General features: G+C 31.0%; 1 protein-coding gene across 1 annotated transcript; it reads right to left on the bottom strand.

Moving 5' to 3' along the window:
• Positions 1-7191: 7191 nt before the first annotated feature.
• LOC114282635 (uncharacterized) lies at positions 7192-19947 on the bottom strand. The gene is made up of 5 exons (XM_028225387.1): positions 19758-19947; positions 19338-19658; positions 18220-19238; positions 8005-8095; positions 7192-7478 (listed from the first exon to the last, which is right to left on the bottom strand). Exons 1-5 carry the CDS (start codon positions 19945-19947, stop codon positions 7192-7194), a joined length of 1908 nt encoding a protein of 635 aa, XP_028081188.1.
• Between the last annotated feature and the right edge of the window lie 304 nt (positions 19948-20251).

The raw sequence follows: 20251 nt of genomic DNA, 5'->3' as shown, positions 1-20251 counted from the left end.
TGAATAGGCGCTGGATTCAAACTGGACAGATCTGCTGCCAGTTTTTGAATATGTTCAGCAGTTATGGATCTGTAACTGCTGGGCAGTTATGAACACGATTAAAAATAGTTTGAACATGTTGAACTTTGCTGAAAAATGGAGTAGAAAACGGGTAACATATGGACAAAAAAATTAAATTCAAGTTTGGCACAAAATTTGAATTAATTTCGTTAAAAATTTTGGAAAAAATTCAAATAATTTTTTTCTAAAAAATTAATATTATAACCGACCCGACCCACAACTCACACCAGAGCCTGGCTGGACAGACGGCGGCGTGCGCGTGTGGTGGTTTGGGCTAAGGTTTCATTTGTCCATAACTCCTCCCTTCTACAAACTTGGAGTGCCCATTGGGGCCCAATCCAAGTTAGTACACCAAGAGCTTATATACTCACAAAAGCTCTCTTAAAGTTTCAATAAGGGACAACTCATTTCAAGGAAACCTACATTTACTTCTTTAATTGTCCATTCCACGAACCCGAAAATAACATCAACTTATCATTCGCTCATAAATAATTTTGACGAAACGTCTTCACCGTGTGACTTACTATGCGACAATGAATATGTCACCTCTTTAGACCTACCTCAAAAGACATGAACCCCATTCAATTTTTGGGCTGAAAATTAATCCAAAATAAATTTACAAAAACCAATTTTTCAACAGTGAAAGGCAGAAGATTTTCTATTTCTAAATTCTTCTTTCTCTATTTCTCAATATAATAAATTCACAAATGTCAAGATACCATAATCTCGACATTTGTGTTTTGAAAGACAGCATATAGATTTGGGGACAAATAATCTCCTCAAATAAATGAGCTGTGGTGGGTATGGGAGGGTTGTTCTGTTGTGCAGCTCATACTATTGTGCCCAAAGAAAATTTAAGTACTTTCCGTTAATGTGATATACTTTGTGTATGACACTCTTTGCCGCACAGCACGTACCTACCATTTTTTATTTATTTATTATAAACTATATTTTATAATAGGGTAATGTATCAAGCTGGTTAATAATTAGATTAAAGTAAATTAAATTCCATTTAAAAATTGAATATTTTAGTTGCCTTTCTAACTTTAATATCAATAATTTAAAAGTTTAATTGTTTAAATTGATAGTTTAATGGGTGAAGTGACATAAGTACGATATGAGCAGTGATTATGAAATTAACGGCTTAAAATTTTTTGTAATAATTTTAAAGGATTTGGTCAAAACCCCCTCATAATCAAACTTTAATACATTAAAGACGAATACAAAAAAAAAATTTCTTTAAAAAGTCTAACACATATCACTATTATCAAAATATTAAACTTTAAAATAATATAACTTTTGATATAATTTAATAAAATTAGTATTTTAAGAATTCTCTCATCAAGATCTATCAAATAAGATCTATGTTGACTATGAAATTCTTTTTAAAAAAATTATTACTGTTGAAATTGATGTAAACAGTAATAGTAACATGTTACTCTATTTGACAGTAACATGTTACTCTTTCACACAGTGAGATGTTACTTTATTTGACAGTAACATGTTACTCTTTCACACAGTGAGATGTTACTTTATTTGACAGTAACATGTTACTCTGACAATATTGTCTAAGAGAGAGAGAAAAAAAAAAAAAGAAAAAAGAAGGGATAATTTACATTGTCTTTGCTCAAGTATGTGTTTTCTCCTTACGCTATGTTTGGTTAGGAGATTTGAAGAAGAATTTGGAAATGGAAATAGAAAAGGAAGGTGAAATATGAATAAATTATACCTATATTTCACTTTGTTTCACACACCTTTTTCCTTCTTCTTTTGTCCAAATCTATTCTCAAATCTCTCAACCAAACACAACATTAGGAGGTTTATAAAGTAAAATAAATTAGACTGCTATTTTTATCAAATAAGGATTTAATGGAGGAATTTTAGCTAAATGTCTCATAATTTTATGATACTTACTGTGGGTGTTATTAAAATCAACAAATAAGATTTTTCTATAATAATCTTTTATGCAATAATATGTCGTGGTGGCTAAAGAGTGATTTAAACCCCAAATTCTTATTAGCTAAAATTTTATGAGTGTGATAATATTAGCCGACTTTGTTGACGAAAAATTATTTTAATGCTTTATTCGGTAGTATTGCATATTTATGTCATTTTTTTAGACCAATTATGTATTTTAAAAATTTATGAATGACACAATATGACTCACATTTAAATAGATAAATAAAAAATTTCACCTAATACATTTGACCACTAAATACAAACAATTTCACCTAATAAAAAATGGACACTATTAGTTCAATTTATCATATTTGTCATTAAAAAAATGTATACTTTTTGAGATTTTTATTGATAAATCTCATTTAGAAGTGTTTTAATCTAAAAAGTTCATAAAGAAATTTTTTAACCCACTTAGTCTCATGTATATATATTTTTATTCCAGAAAATCTTTTTTCTTGACTTACACTATTTTTTTAGACTCTTATGTCCTTATATTTAATGTTGATATTTAATATCTCTAAACCCTAAACCAAAAAGGCTCTATTTTCATCAAACTTTAATGTTGATATTTATTAATGTCCCTAAACCCTAAACCAAAAAAGCTCCATTTTCATCAAATTTATTAAAAAATTTGACAATCTTATAAAATGGACACATTTCCGGAAAGTTCTTTAATGGCTTCAACGCCCTGAGAATTCTCTCTCATTTGATGTGAACGTTCACAACACATTTCTGAAAATTTTTCTCTCATCTAATATAGTAATGTGAACGTTCACAACACGTGAACAGTCTTATTTTTAAGCAGTGATAATAAGTTATATTCCTCCTTTTTGTGATTGTGATTACTATTGGTGATTACTATTGATAATGACAATCAACATTAAATATCAACATCATGTAATTGACAACAAATAATGTAATTGCCCCTTTTTATTATGAATATTTACGTCATGTTTATATTCAAATGAAAGTTGAGGATTGTGGTTTGTAATTTGATGCAATGCTGATGTGAATCTTAACATCACCTTTATCACAACATTATCTGATGTGAACATTCACACGTCATGTTTATATTCAAATGAAAGTTGAGGCATGTGGTAGTGTAATTTGATACAATGCTAAAATGAACCTTAACATCACCTTTATCACAACATCATCTGGTGTGAACATTCATATTCACGTCATCTAATGTGAACATTCACGTCATCACGTACAGTTATATTTATATTCAAATGAAAGTTGAGGCTTGTGGTTATGTAATTTGATGCAATGTTGATGTGAACCTTAACATCACCTTTATCACAACGTCATCTGATGTGAACATCCACATTCACGTCATCTAATGTGATCAAGTTATCTACCTACAGCTCAAATGCCACTACCTTCGCAGCCACCTTCCACAGTGCAACTCAAATGAAAATTGATTAATACATTTAATATCACAGCATTACAATCAACAACTGTCATGTTAAGATGTAATAATATGTCATAATATCATCTAATTTATTTCTATTCAGAAAATGTTCTTTGTTTCTCGTCTTTTGTATTTGTTGAGACGGATGATATATTTTCTAAAAAGGAAAAGAATAAAACGATAGTTTTGTCTTTAAAAAGATTATAGTACAGTACATTAATTCACTTGAATTGATAGTTTGATATCTATCTTTGATCACTTTTTTTTTTCCTCTCTCTATCCTCACCATACATTTAAATAGTGTCATTTTTCTAAATATTTTTCATGTGAAAATATTTTTTATAATGAATTTTAAAAAAATATACCTAAAAATTAAAACTCAACACATTTTAAATTCTTAATAATTTTTTAAATATTTTTTTTCTAAGCAGACCATCTCAATATGAGGATAACTATTGAGGTTCTCTCTTATTTTTTATTTTTTTTCATTTGAGTGCCTACAATATCATTGATTTGTATTAAATTGGTAATTCGACAAGTATAAAATAATATAACATAGACACACAATTTAATCATATGCTTAAAATTATTTTCAATTGACTTTTGACCAAATCTATTTGTTAGTAGAATTATATAATATCGGTAAATCATTTAGAAAATATTTCTGAAAGAATTGGTAGATTTTCAACCCAAAATTATTAAGTTTGACAAAATATTGCATAAGAATGAAAGTAGATATGGTGTGCCATGTTTTTCTCTTTTCTTTTCTCCTTATTATTATTATAAGAAAAATATTTGAAAGCTCTAATTGAGCATTCCTAATCCACCCACAATGACATGGAATGACCATATGAAGAGGGACCCACACTCCTCATTCCTCCGCTCTCTATCTCTCTCCATTCTCTCTATTCCATCTCATTACAGGTCAATATGGAGATGATATATTAGGGGATGTAGCACCACTCTTATTATTGAGTCTCACGAATTAGAGGTCAACATGGGGTGATATATTGGGGGATGTAGCACCACTCTTATTATTGAGTCTCATGAATATAGGTTTGTTAAGGAAAAATGGCCTAAATAAATTTATATATATATATATATATGAATATTGAAAAGTACGAAAAAATGTCTATTTAAATTCTACTATATGATTCTCAGCATTCAACTTGTTAAAAACTACACCAAACAGACTAGTAATAGTCTTCAATTGGAAAAGACTTAGCATTTGTTGTACTTAGTTTGGGATATAAAATCAGGCGATTAAACTATGGCCTATTTTAGGAAGTTGATTGGAAGTTAGTTTTTTGATTTTTTGATTTTTTTTAAATCACATCACTTTTCTATTTTTTTTTTACGTTTTTTTTAAAAGAAGTCAAAAAAATTTAAAAAAAATTAATTATTAACTTACTTTCCAATATAGACTTGTGTCGAGTCAATTCTAAATTCCAACTTCAGATATAAAAATGAGTCTTTGAATTGACAATTTTTTCATGCTATATATTTAAGAAGACTATTGAGTCTCATGAGGGGATGTGATACAAAATTAACCAACTAAAAAAGGTTCAGATTAGTAGATTAAAAGACCTCAATACTCTCAAATTATGATCATTACACCATGTTATCTATAAGTCTCTTTGTTACAATTTCTAGCAAGTTCAACTATTTTCTAATAATCAACTTCTTTGAAAAATTATTCAAGTTTATTTTTGTCTCATAAACTATAAAAGTTGCACTAATTACTTTGACCCAAATTTTTTAAATTATTATTATATATATATATAAACAATTTCATAAACTATACCAAACAATCTTGGGGGGGTGTTTGTTTGGTGGGATTAATGTATGGGATTAGACTCCATGTCTAACAAAGTGGATAGTCCGGTTAAAAAAGTGAAGGCCGAACTAATAGCCTGGTTGAACTAGTAATCCCTAATATATGGGATAACTCATGGAGATGTGGGATAGAAATGGGAGGACTTAGCCAACTTCTAAATTAGTTAGTTAAATGACGAAATTAACCCTTAAGTATATGTATAAAATTTATTTGGGTATATTACAGTTACTTCCCCTGAGGTTTCTGACAAATACAGAGACCTTCCCTATAGTTTCAATAATTACAGTAACCTCCCCTACTTTATCTGACAATGTCAAGATTCTCCCATTTTTTGATTGCCATTTACACACTTCACGGAATCTGCTGATGTTATCAAAGCTAAACACTAAAATGCCTATAATGCCCTCAGGTGTCCTCAACCCATCTATATATACCAATACCAAATATTGGCTCATCGTCCACCTAAACGTCTAGAACAGTGCTCCTTGTTTTCTCTTTTTTTTTTTTTTTTTTTTTTTTTTTTTTTTTTTTTTTACAATTGCAACCTTTTATTTAAAAATAGAACAACAAGTAGGTTATCCACAACTATTAAAATTTATTCTTATTTATTTATTTCATAGTATTACTCCAATCAAAATTTTAGCTTACTGTGAGGTGAACACTAGAAGCATAAACAATTAATTAGACAAACAATAACAAAGAAACATACACTTTAAGTCAAATTTCAATTTAATCCTTCTATTAAAACTTGGTTAATGTTTTGTACGATTGATAAATGCAAAATCATTAATTTTAACTTCCAATTTAAGCAGCATAACCAAATTAAAATTAGATTTAAAGTATAAAAAATAAAAATAAAATTTGAATCAAACTACAGAGATCAAAAGTATAATTAACTTCTTTTTTTTCATTTGAATGCCGGCACAAATAAGTATTAAATCAATCATGTGACATAATAGTCCAACTTAGACCTAATGTTTTTTTTTTTTTTTTTGGGTGAATATAGACCTAATGTTTCATTTTTTGCATAAGTTATTTTCAATTGACTTCACTACTAAATCCATTATAGGGCAAATTATATAAAATTGGTAAATTAGCCATGGAAGATTTTCAACCAACTGAATCCATTTTAGAGTGAATTATATAAAATTGGTGAATCACTTAGAAAATATTTTTAAAAGCAATGGTAGATTTTCAACCCAAAATTATTCAGTTTGACATGTAATTGCATAAAAAACAAAGTAGATAGAGTGTGCCATGTCTCTCTTCCCTTTTTTTCAAAAAATAAAAATTTAAGAATTATTAAAACATGAATGTAGCTACTAGAATCTATGAATTTATTGAAACAAAAAACTAAACTTGATGAAGGACCCTATATTCATCCACAGTTTTTCATCCTAAAACATCCTCAGTCATAAAGATTTACTAAACTCAAATGTTACAACAACTAAACTTAACAGTAAAAAAGAAACATATGCTAATATATGGTATGAATATCGAGTATTTTTCTCGATCTTTTATTCCCCATCTTCTCCACCTACTATTCCATTCGCTTGTCTCTGGCTCTGCCTAAAATCAAGTTTTGATCCATACTTAACATATTCGCAACCTCCACTATTAGGTCATCCATCAACAATTTCTCAATTTCTATACCTATCGTGTCCACGCTATCCCCAGAATCGAGCCACTGCATCTCCCTATCCAACACCCTCTCTGTCATGTCCTCATGCATGCTCTTCTATTCACTTGCCAACAACTTATGCAGTTCATAACCGATCCCATGTTCCTGCCTTGTAAGGCCCACCTTCCCTATTGGTTGCTTTACCCATAGGAATGGGTCCACGAACTGATGGAACATTTCAAAGAGCCCGAAATTTATGCGGTCAAATAGGAGCTTCCTTTTAGACCTCAATGACGTTGTCTAATTGGAATACTTCTTCTCGACGTTGTCAAATAAACAAGGGTCCAGATGGAAATCGAGAGAGTACCATGTTGACATGAAAGTGTCGGGGTCAGCATCATCATATCCAGAGTCGATTAGCACTTTAGCTAGATAGACAAATTCCCAACTCTCATCATTAAATACTTCATTGTCCTCGGAGACCGAGACAAATCCTTGGCCAACATCTTTGTCACTTGGTGTAAGCATTAGTCCATTTGCATTTGCTCCAAACTCCATCTTGAGTAGCTTAAGCTGCATTGGAAGCCCTACCAGTAACAAAGAACATAAAGAGTAATTAAAGCAGAGTAGTTAAATTGTAGTTTATCCTACAATGACTGATGTAGTATATGGAATTTATTGTACAATGATCGATGTATTATATGGAATGGACTTGATCTATGCTTATTAAAGGCCAGAAAAGGTGAAATCAAAAATTGACTTAGCTTACGAAGATTCATGTACCCTAATCCAAGATAAATGGTATAAAGCTAGTGAATCATACCATTATGGGCTAGATTCTAAGTTGCTCACACTATACTACTCATTAAAAGTCAGAAAGGTATCTTTTCGTTAATTGTATAAGATAAATGCTAACCCATTGCACCTATAGCATGTGTATAACTGTATGATGTCCCAATATTGCAATGAATTTTTTGTTATCATTTGTTAACATCATGGCTTTTGTATATGGGCCTAGCCAACACAACCAATATAACAAATTAGATGCAATGACCACAATTCCAACAGTTCCGACACACTAGTAAATGAATAAAAAGTTTTTGTTTGGGTTACCGTGAAGATCAGCATTGACTCTCTCAAAGCAATTTGAACCAGGTGATATTACGTTTACATCTTCCACAAATAGGGCTTCCAAAACTGAAACCTAACTCGGATGATCAGCCTCATTTAAGCTTGCTAGAGATTGTGGTTCAGGTACTGGAAACTACAATTGAACCGTCTCTTCTTCAGATGGCCCAATTTGAGGTACCTAGGACATCATAAATGAATAAAAAGAATATCTTCAAATGAAAAAAGAAACATTGTTAATTTAATTATATTCACAGGAAGTATTGTGCAAGCATTTAATGTATGTATAATGCATTTATTGATGATAATGTAAAATAAAAAGAACTATCGAACAATTAAGAATCTCAAATAAATATTTATATTATGCACCATCAATTGTCTACAAGTTTCCAGAAAATCAATCCATTTCTAGCAAAATCAAGCCTCCCAAAAAGAAGCAAATGATGAATAGATGAAAATATAGAGCAAACTAATTCTGGTTGCGGTTACACATTTATATGTGCATACAAATGCGATTCCATACTTGTTCATTCTGTGTGGGTCCTCGTATGTCAATATATATACAAAGACCAAACTGGGATTGACAGATCTGTTAAAACACATTTTGGATATAATTGACAGAGTACCACATAAACAATTACAAAAACCATAAGGGCAATGGAAAGTTTTGAATCAATTGAAAAAGAAAGAAAATAAAATAAAACAGAAGATAAACAGTTAGCATTAGGATAAAAATATTTTGAACTTTAAAGCTTTCTCAACACTACATTTTTTTTCCATCAAATTTTAAAAATAAAAATAAATGAACTCCTGCAATGTCCCACTTTCTGATAAATTCTATGGTGGATAAACAATTACAAAAATTCAAACCACCAATATCATGCAATCAACCCACTCTTGTAAGAAAAGAAACATTAGGTTTGGTTAAGATGTAGATTCAAAATGCTAACAAGGATCTACAATATAAAATACCAAGAGAAAGAAAAGATACAGTAGTCCGTTAATGTGCAAATCACACTGATAGTCATACTTCCAAACTCAAAATACTTCTCAAAATGTTTGTGACTCTGGATACTTTCGATATCATGTACTGTATCAATGTTTTTGATCTTATGATACACATTAACGTCAAAATATATAAAAATAGAAACAAACATAAAAGCAAATCAAAATATATAAACATATGTGCAGAAAAAAATTTAATGATTAGATAGTGATATACAGAGCAACTGAAACTGTTTTCCAAACTTAAAAATACTTTGCATGGATAAGATGTCAAGCAAGGACACTCCCACTTCCCCAAAAGAACTGGCGGTTTTCAATTTGGCCAAGTCAATGTGGATGAGCATTATAACATGACGCAAAATGACATGAGGCAACCTCGATTGAACATAACAATAACGACACAAATAACACACGATAATTAGATGATTACATTGTTGGAACAATCTTTTGTGTAAATAAAATAAATTGAAATAATAAAAACGAAATAAAATAAAACTTACAGAATTTATTTTATTGAACTGAATCAATAATTAGAGACCAAGTCGAGTGTGTGACACTCTGTCCTTAAGACAAATTCGCCCCGCTATGGTGCTTACGGTTGTCACGCCCCAAAATTTGGACAATTAAATATTAAATTAGAACTAACCCCAATCAATATTCCATCATCCAAATCCTAGGGGTGAAACAAAAAAAAAAAAACTAAACGCCAACCAAATCATCCACCACAATTTCATAACTATCAAATACCTCCAACATTAAAGTAGCAACAACTAGTCCAAACAACTTAAATAAAGTACGGTTACAAACCATGCCAAATTATTCCAATACTAAAGCCATAAAAAAATACATAAATTAGTATCAACCTTAAGCTCAAGAAAATAAAACAAGTCCAAACGATATGTCCTACGATCACAGTTATTTCTGGTCACCACCATAGCCTCAACTAATCCTGCAAATGAAGCTCGGCTGCGCTCAAACAGAACGCACTCGAGTTGCCAAGAGGCAAAACGGGTTAGTATACAGGTATACTGGTATGAGTACAAGATTTAACACCTACGTGTCCACCAGACACAGACAAAAATACATTTAATTCTTACCACGGGACAAGACAAGTAGTTCCAGCCGTACCGAGACGAATGGGTAGTTTCCCGAGATACGGTGGCATTTAGTTTCTTGTCCATACACAACGAAATATAAATTGATTATAAAATAGACAAAATAGAAATAAAAATATGGTGGGTCAGCCCTGCATAAAAAGTTAGTAAGACCCACCATCCTGCAAAACAAATTAAGTTAGTATAATTTAATCATAAGTAACTTGTTGAAAAAAAAAACATATAAAATTACACCGTTTCATACTTAAATAATTCGAATTGATCAAAACTCAAAGAACGAAAGTTGTACAAAATCAAATTTCCTAAAACACATTGCGAATGAATTTAATAGAAACTGAACAGGTTAAGAGAAAAACTTGATATAAAAATCTAGACAGAATTCAATCGAAAAATCTGAAGCTGAAAACAAACCAAAACTGCCCTAAGATGATTTTTTTTGGAAAAAATTTCAAAACACGAAAAGTGTGCAAAATAATGTTTTACTTCAGTTTACGCGAAACCAATAAAAATGAGCTCGTTTCATGGATTAAAACAGCCTCTAAAATCTGCCTTGCTAAAATGAATCAAACCGACAATAATCAAGATCATCCGATTATAAGTTCTAATCGATTTTTTTAATAAAAAGCTTAAACACAAAAGTTGTCCAAAATCACACATACAAGCCTCTGCTCAAATTTCATAATTTATCGAGATCATTTACTATTTTTTTATCATGTACAAATCAATACCAAATCACACTATACTAATAAATTCATAATTAAATTCTTTATACCTTAACTCCACCACTTCGGCCCTCCCCTTCCGGCCTACACATATATCCCATGTGCCTCCCGTATACCTAACACCGCTCCGAAGCCAAACTTGCACGGGGATATCGTCCCGAGTTTGACTCACACTCCCCGGATGGTTAGCATATACATACGAGCGCAAATCAAAGCACTTGTCTACTCATGAGAACGAGGCAACAATATATATATACACAACATCTCACACATGAGAATAAACATAACAATGTCGAGCCTAAGGCATTCAAATAAATCTCATAATCCTCACTTTTTTTTTTATACACTCTTTCTCCCCATCACTCAAATAAAACAACAATCCACGGAGTCATGGTGGAGTATAAGGAATTTATTTATAGGTTCATAATTAATTTTAATTTCATATGACCATGAGTGTAATTACAACCATAAAATAAATCCATATAAAAATCATAAACATGGCATACACAACTAATCCAAATAAGTAAAATCAATCCTTCATTTACATGCAAATACAAAATCAATCCAACATCAAATAAAAATAAATAAATAAAAACAACGAATCAATCCATCCTCTAACCAATATCTATGGATTCTAAGTTTATTTTAATTTTATATAATCATGAGTGTGATTACAATCATAAAATCAATCCATATAAAAAAAACCCCTAAACCTTGCATGCAACTAATCAAAATAATTAAAATCAATCAATCATCTAAAAACCCTAAACCTTACATAAACAACCAATCAAAATAATTAAAATCAATCAATCATCTATAAACCCTAAACCTTACTTACACAACTAAACAAAATAATTAAAATTAATCAATCATCTAAAAATCCTAAACTTTACCTACACAACTAATCAAAGTAATTAAAATCAATCAATTATCTAAGAACCCTAAACTTTACGTACACCACTAGTCAAAATAATTAAAATCAATCTATCATCTTTGTGTGAATACAAAATCAAACTAATATCAAATAAATAAATAAAAACAAAGAATTAAATATAAATCAAGGGAAGTGGATTTTGTACTCACAATTATTTTTGAAGATCAAAAAATCACTCAAAGAATTAATAAAGTCACCCAAAATAAAACCCTAAACCTTGCATACCCAACTAATGCAAATAATTAAAATCAATCAATCATCCAAAAACTCTAAACCTTACATACACGTCTAATCAAAATAATTAAAAATTAGTCAATCATTTAAAAATTCTAAACCTTACATATCCAACTAATTAAAATAATTACAATCAATTAATTATCTAAAATCTTAGACCTTACATATACATCTAATCAACATAATTAAAATTAATCAATCATCTAAAAATCCTAAACCTTACATATACATCTAATCAACATAATTAAAATTAATCAATCATCTAAAAATCCTAAACCTTACATACTCAATTAATTAAAATTATTACAATTAATTAATCATCTAAAACCTTAAACCTTACATATATATCTAATCAACATAATTAAAATTAATCAATCACCTAAAAAAAATCCCAAACCTTACATACCCAACTAATTAAAACTATTACAATCAATTAATCATCTAAAAATTCTAAACCTTACATATACGTCTAATAAACATAATTAAAATTAATCAATCATCTAAAAAAAATTCCAAACCTTACATACCCAATTAATTAAAATTATTACAATCTATTAATCATCTAAAAATCCTAAACCTTACATATACGTCTAATCAACATAATTAAAATTAATCAATTATCTAAAAAAAATTCCAAACCTTACATACCCAACTAATTAAAATTATTACAATCAATTAATCATCTAAAAATCTTAAACCTTACATATACGTCTAATCAACCTAATTAAAATTAATCAATCATCTAAAAAATCTCAAACCTTACATACCCAACTAATTAAAATTATTACAATCAATTAATCATCTAAAAATCCTGAACCTTACATATACGTCTAATCAACATAATTAAAATTAATCAATCATCTAAAAAAAATTCCAAACCTTACATACCCAACTAATTAAAATTATTACAATCAATTAATCATCTAAAAATTTTAAACCTTACATATACGTCTAATCAACCTAATTAAAATTAATCAATCATCTAAAAAATCCCAAACCTTACATACCCAACTAATTAAAATTATTACAATCAATTAATCATCTAAAAATCCTGAACCTTACATATACGTCTAATCAACATAATTAAAATTAATCAATCATCTAAAAATCCTAAACTTTACATATACATCTAATCAACATAATTAAAATTAATCAATCATCTAAAAATCATAAACCTTATATACCCAATTAATCAAAACAATTTAAAATCAATCTGTCATCTTCATATGAATACAAAAATCAAATCAATATTAAATAAATACAAATAAATAAATATAACGAATCAAATATAAACAAAGAAAAGTGAATTTTGTACTCCCAATTATTTTTGAAGATCCAAAAAATATTTGAAAAACTAATGAAGCCACCAAAATAAAATCATAATCTATCTTTTTCTTTTTCTCTTTTTCTTCTTCTTCACTTTCCACGCCACACACGCACAGCACTCTTTTTTCTTCTTCTTTGATGATCAATCTCTCTCTCTCTCTCTTTCTCTCTGGAGCTTGCCGCCGCAAACAACTCTGTTCTCCCTTTTTTTTTTTTCCACCCTTAACTCCTAAATCCTATTTGACTACCATATTGTATCATGTAATGCAACATAATTATAATATAAATATAAATATAAGATTATATATATATATATATATCTATATATATGACACCTCTTTTTTTATATATATAACAAACATAAATATATAAATATTTAAATTAATTATATATAATTAAATAACACATTAAATTAATTAATCACTACATTAAATTCATTAAATATCACATTAAATTCTCATGTAAACCACACAACTAATAAAGTCAAAAAAATAAAATAAGATAATAATAATCATAATAATAATAAATAATGACTTAACAAAATTAGGGTCGCTACAACGGTTGAGTGGCATCTATCTTCCAAGATACAATAATCTTAACCAATTTGTAGTAGCACTCCAAAACAAATTGTTCGGCAAACCAAAACCTGTGATCTAACTCTCTGAATATTTATTCTAAAACTAGAATGAAGAAATAATGCAAAAGGAAAATCTGGACAGCAAGAGAAAAGATTTTCAAACTGATTTTTCGGATGTCTCTCAGTGTAAAGACTGCTGGAATAGAATCTCAATTTATAGGCAATATAGTCCCCGAACAGGTACAACAATTTGAATGAACAGATGCACTTTTGAAAGAACAGGTGCAATAGTTGAATTCAAACAATTCTGACCGTTGTACATGAACACTACTATTCAAACATTTGAAAAGTGTCTGTTGGTGGACAAACAAAGGAACTGTTAGGAACTTTATTATTAATAACTATTTGGAATATATATATATATATATATTAAACTATTTGAATAGTTTAATAAATAAAGGAAGAGGTACAAACTTTAGGAAACCACTTAGGAACCCAAAATTTGAATTTAGAATTAAATTAAATTCCCACAATTACAAACTTTAGGAAACCACTTAGGAACCTAAAATTTGAATTTAGAATTTAAATTAAATTCCCACAATATTTTTTATTGAAAAAATTCAAATGAATTTTATCTAAAAAATTAATGTTAGACCCGAAAACGACGTCAACTTCCCATTCACTCATAAATGGTTTTGACGTTCCGTCTTCACCATGTGACTTGCCACGCGGCAAGAAACACTTCACCTCTTCGGACCCACCCCAAAAGACGTTTGCGGCCCACCAAAATTGGGTTAAAAAATATGCCTATATTAAACCATTTTTCCAACATACATAACCATCCATCTTAGAGGAAAATGCACTCTAGTGTGTATTATAAAAAGAAAGTTTATTATAATAGGAATCGGGAACTTTATATTTAAAATAAAATAAAAAAATGCCAAAATCATTAAAAAAAATTCAAATAAAATTAGGGAAAGAACCATACAGGTTTATCCAGTTACATAAGGTTAGTCATGATGAGCTTGCATTTGAAAAATTTACCAATCCAAAGCAATCCAAAAAAATTTCCTATTTATTTCCTGAACGTTTTCTTTACAAGGGAAAAATCAAATATAATGACTAAAATTTAGAGTAGGGTTTTAGCTAGATAAAATGAAGAAAAAGGGCCACAATACTCCTAGAAATTTGTCTTCTAATAGTGTGATCTATCCAAGCCTACCCCAAATGTACCACATTTAAGAGCATGTGCTACATGTTCCATTTGACGTTCCTTGTACTGAACCAATCTGCATTCCAAGCAACATAGTACTAACCATATTTCCAATTTAGTTATTGTGTCCTCGTCTGAGCATTAACCAAAGGCTTTAGTATGCTAAAACAATGGAGTGAAGAAGTAAATATATATATATATATATATAAATATGAATATTTAAAATAAAAAAGGGGGGGTGGACAAAGAAAGAAAACAATTTCAATAAGGACGTCATGACACACTAAATTGCTGCCTTATGATAAATCCTCCCACCAATCTTATTAGATTGTTGTGAAAATTGATTCCAAGCACATAGCCTCAAGATATAACGAAGTCTGCTAATGTCTAACTACATCTTACATCATCACATAAAAACCTACATAAAAACTGGCATGCCACTTGTTGCAATAAACAGAATGAGTGCAATACCTTGAAGGTGAGAGCTTTAATTGTTGTGAGAAAGAGAACTCTAGAATTCTAAATAGAAGAAAGAATTGAAAAGCCTAGCCTAGCCCACACCAAACCAAACCAAGCCTTAAGTCCCATCAAATGGAGTCGGCTACATGAATCCTTCTTCTCCATGTGGCCCTATCAAAGGCCATTTCGTTAGTCAAATTAAGTAGATCCATATCTCTATTTACAACACCAGCTAACGTTAATCTAGGCCTACCTCATTCCCTAATACTTCCATCTACCGTTACAACTAATCTTTATAAGTCAACAAGCAAGCCAAGGGGCTATATGAAGGGCGTCCACATGATTTGGACACAATGCAGACGATTCAATCATCTCCACACTACATAATATGGATTATCTTTAGTTTTGGCCTCATCAAAAACTCCAATTAATGAGACTACAAGAAATCATAGGGCATTCACCGATTTGGAAATTCAACACCAAATGAACTCTTTTATATGGATGACAATAAACCCCCCCCCCCCCAAAAAAAATGAAACAAAAATAAAAATAAAAACAACAACAACTACTACTACTTTTCCCGCCCTCTTCATTTATAAGGGGTGGATTTTGTGGTAGAGGTTATAGGTTCAACTAGGAAGTAGGTAGAGAAAAGAAGACAACCATATTCGAATCCAATGGAACATGTCTAAATAGGTTTGCCAACCATGAAATTTACTTGTATAATAACACAACAATATTTGTCTTCCTCCCTCATAAAACCACATACTTACTTTCGAGAATATCACTTAAAGAAAAAGAAAATCAATTAATGTATAGCATAATAAATAACAAATAAATTCATAGACAAAATCATGCTAGGTTCAACCATAATCATGAAATGTTGCCAATTGTTTGCAAGTGAGGGATTACCTCACTAAAGTGTTTCTCAAACTAGAAAACAATTAGTGGAATGAGAGAAATGTGGGTAAGGACTGTTTCCCTCTATAAAGTTGTACAATAAACAACTTCATTTCAATAAATAATGACATAAACCTACAAGTATTCGTCCTAAATCCAAAAGAGTTAATACAACAAAGGATTACCTCCTATAAATCAATCATCAATTACCTCCATTACTCTACATGTTCATCATAATGGCAGTCCACCATAACATTAGCTTGCATGAGGTAAGAATTCATGTGTATGGAGTCAATAATTATATCATTTCCAATGATTTTCATATAATTATTACAAGGGAAAAAAAGCTCCCCCCAACCCGCCCAATAAAAGGAAAAAAATTCTTGACTTGTCTCCTAAACCCATACTAATGTGGTTTGTGTCAAATCCAAGTTGGATCCCCTCTTGATGGAGACAACTGGCAACATAATACTTAAGTTTATAAACAATGTTGAAAATATTCTTCTAATGCTCAAACATTGATTTGGCATGTGTTGGATGATGCTGGGCCCACTTGGGAGCTAGAATAATTTAGTTTTGAGTCTTCTCTCTATTCATATCTATGTTTTTTGTGAGCTTTGGTTCTGTTTTAGGGTTGGATATTTTTTTAATTTGTAGAATTTTTGGAATTGGTCTCAAGAATGGGTTGTTTTGTTGTGCCATGAGCCTTGGTATCATTTTAATTTGTTTAACAGTTTTATTTAGTATTAGATAAGTTTTGAAAGTCAATTTTTTTTATTAGTTTTCTTTCTTATTTGGTAAATCCTAGTTCTACTTGGTTAAAGAAGTCTCCTCTAATTCTATAGTATGCTATGCATTACTTCTAATTCAATGATAAAATTATATAGAATTTTCTAGAGTTTTCAATCATCTTTTCGGTTTGTGAATTGCAACTCTAGCCCCTAGGCGTGACGCCTAAGGGATTCTAGGATTGATTCCTAGTTTTCTTCCTCTTTTTCCTTCTTTTCTGTTTAATGTTCATGGATTACAGTTTACAGCCTTTAAACAGCTTTTATTATGCCACCAAAATTCCTTTTCCCTTGAGCCCAAACCTTTCACAACCAAACCCCACACATCCCTTAGCATTCTTTTATTAAACCTAAACCTATGACCAGATTCGGACTGCTTTAAACTTGAATGTGCTGCATCACCTCTATTCCATGATAAGATTGAGGGAGGGATGATCAACCCAGAGCGTACCCTATTGCCATTCTCAAAGAGCAATAGAAAGTTTCTAATCAGTCTATTTAATATTAATGTATATTTGAAGTTTGAAGCAATAGCATATGAAATTTTTAAAGGAAAAGTTGACCATTCTAAAAAATAAAAATAAATAAATAATCAACATAGTGCATAAATTATACATATCATGTATCTAATCATATAGCAAGATACAATAAAATGCACCTATAACAAAATGTTATTATTTATCATGAGATATTGATGCTCTGTACACATTAAAAAAATCCAACAAACATGAAAGATAACAAGCAAGCAATGCACAAGTTCATCAAATACAACCATATTACAAATGATAATAAAATAAATGTTAAGCAAATTGAACTATTTTGCCTCACAAGGTATGGGTATAGAAAGGGGAAAAGACCACCACAGAAATTAATACTGCATCTATGTTGTGTCAAGTATTAAAAGATTATTTGTCAAGTAAATCAAACCTGTGCTTTTGAATCCTCTGGACCAGGGGTCGAAGAAGTACGATTTCCTAACAAACAAGATGATGGTTTTGAGGGCAACTCCTCATCAAGAGATTCAGAATACACATCCGCATGTCCACCATCCGCCTCAGCATCATTAATTAAAATTTTACCGTTGATGTTATGAGTCCGCATCTGAGAAACTAAAGACTTCTGTTTTGCAGGATCTTTCTTTCCAAGGTTGATCTCCACCTGAGATAGGTTAAATTGCTCTTCCCCAAAGGAATCAGTACCATCATTATAGGTGTGACGAGAGGATTGAGATTTCTTACTGTTGGATCTTATTTTTCTGGATGAAGAATCTTCTTTCTTATTAGAATTTCTCCTGATTGCCTTATTTTTACCCCGATTCATGGCTTCTCTAACAATCAAATAACTGTCCTGGTCAAGAGTTTCACATTGCATGTTTGTTTTAGGGCCACCAGAGCTGACAGATGAAGCAACAAAAGATCTCGATCTGAATGAAATTCTGATACTATCCTTCCAACCATCCCTACTACTAATACCCAAAGGATTATCCCACCCAGCAATTTCATCATTGCTAACAAATCTGTCACTAGATCCATCCAAACCAGTCATTGGATAAAAACTCTCTGGCCTCATTTCCGTATCATTAATAGAAAGCATTTGACCTAGAGAGCTGGCCTTACCAACTGTTCCAACATTCTGATACCTTTGGGACATTTTCCACCTCTCTGAGAGTCTCTTCTTGGCCTCCTTACTTACAGATGACACATTCGAGAGCCATGATGAAGGTCTAGGTCGGTTACTCCAGTGATAGGTCTTTCTGAGAATCGATATTGTCAGTTCTAATTCACTTCTAGAATCACTTTCAGACACATTATATGAGCTATCATCCCCAGCATATCCCTTAAATATGGAGGGCAAATCCATCGGCTCACCGTGTAAACTTTCTCTCATTTTCCTAGTAATCTCCTTAGCTTTTTCTTTGGGCTCCCTAGACTTGGGCCTCAAAAAACCTGCATCATCATTAGATGAGTTTTTCTTAACTCAATGTCCTCATTCACCAGTATCAATGGTCCGATATTCACAGTGCTTCCTACAATCTGACTAATTACCATGAAAAGAACTGGTTGATAAAACAGATTTAGTAGCATTCTGCATCTTCTCAGGATTTGGCTTCAAAACAACAATCCGTGTTGGGAGGATGTTTGTCTCACTCTCATGTTTCCCTTCTAATTCAATGTTTAGTGATTTAAGAGGTTTTTTAGCACCACGATGATTATAGAAGTGGGTAAAAAGACCATCATAATGTTTCCAACGAGAGCATTGTAAAATCCCTTTCTCTGACTTCCAACCAATGGTACTGCTTTCATACTTATCCAATTTTGATGGGTCCACATCTACCAAGTGACTGCATTTTGATCTAGGAGCAACACCTTGCAGATCAAGGAGATACTTTGTAAACAAGGAATCTGGCTATTGAAGAAACTTAATCAATAAGTCTTTGTTGGCATCCAGCATGTCAAGCATATCACAAAATTCTTTTGAATTATGAAGCTTGTCATTTGTGGAAAGATATTTTGCAGCCATGAACTTCTGTTGAATGAACACCATCTCTACCTCAAATAGCTGTGAGTTTATAGTCCTTTTTGCTGGGTAACTACTTCTCTCAACCTTTGATGTTTCCAAAACTTCATACTCATCCTTGCATTCTTGTTGTGCCATTGAGTCTTTCCTATTTGATCGGTGTTCATATGGTTTTCCATCCCTTTGCGATGATACTGATGCAGTCCATTGTCGATAAGTTTCTGAGAACCCTTTATGTGAAGACCCGACCCAACTTTTCACCTTTTGTTTGACACCGTCAATGAACGGAGGTCACATCTCATATTTAATAAGTTCATCAATGTCATGTTAATAAATATTAGTTATACTTCGCCATCCGTGGCGGACCTATAACAGAGCAATAATTGATAATCCTCTTCGAGTGTGTCAAAAACGGAACTCATAACGATGTATATATATATTT

Source organism: Camellia sinensis, chromosome 13, assembly GCF_055761805.1.
Source record: "Camellia sinensis isolate YWXY chromosome 13, ASM5576180v1, whole genome shotgun sequence".
Classification (NCBI taxonomy): Eukaryota; Viridiplantae; Streptophyta; class Magnoliopsida; order Ericales; family Theaceae; genus Camellia; species Camellia sinensis.
Note: the sequence above shows the minus strand (reverse complement) of the source record. Positions and strands in the feature narration are given on the sequence as shown.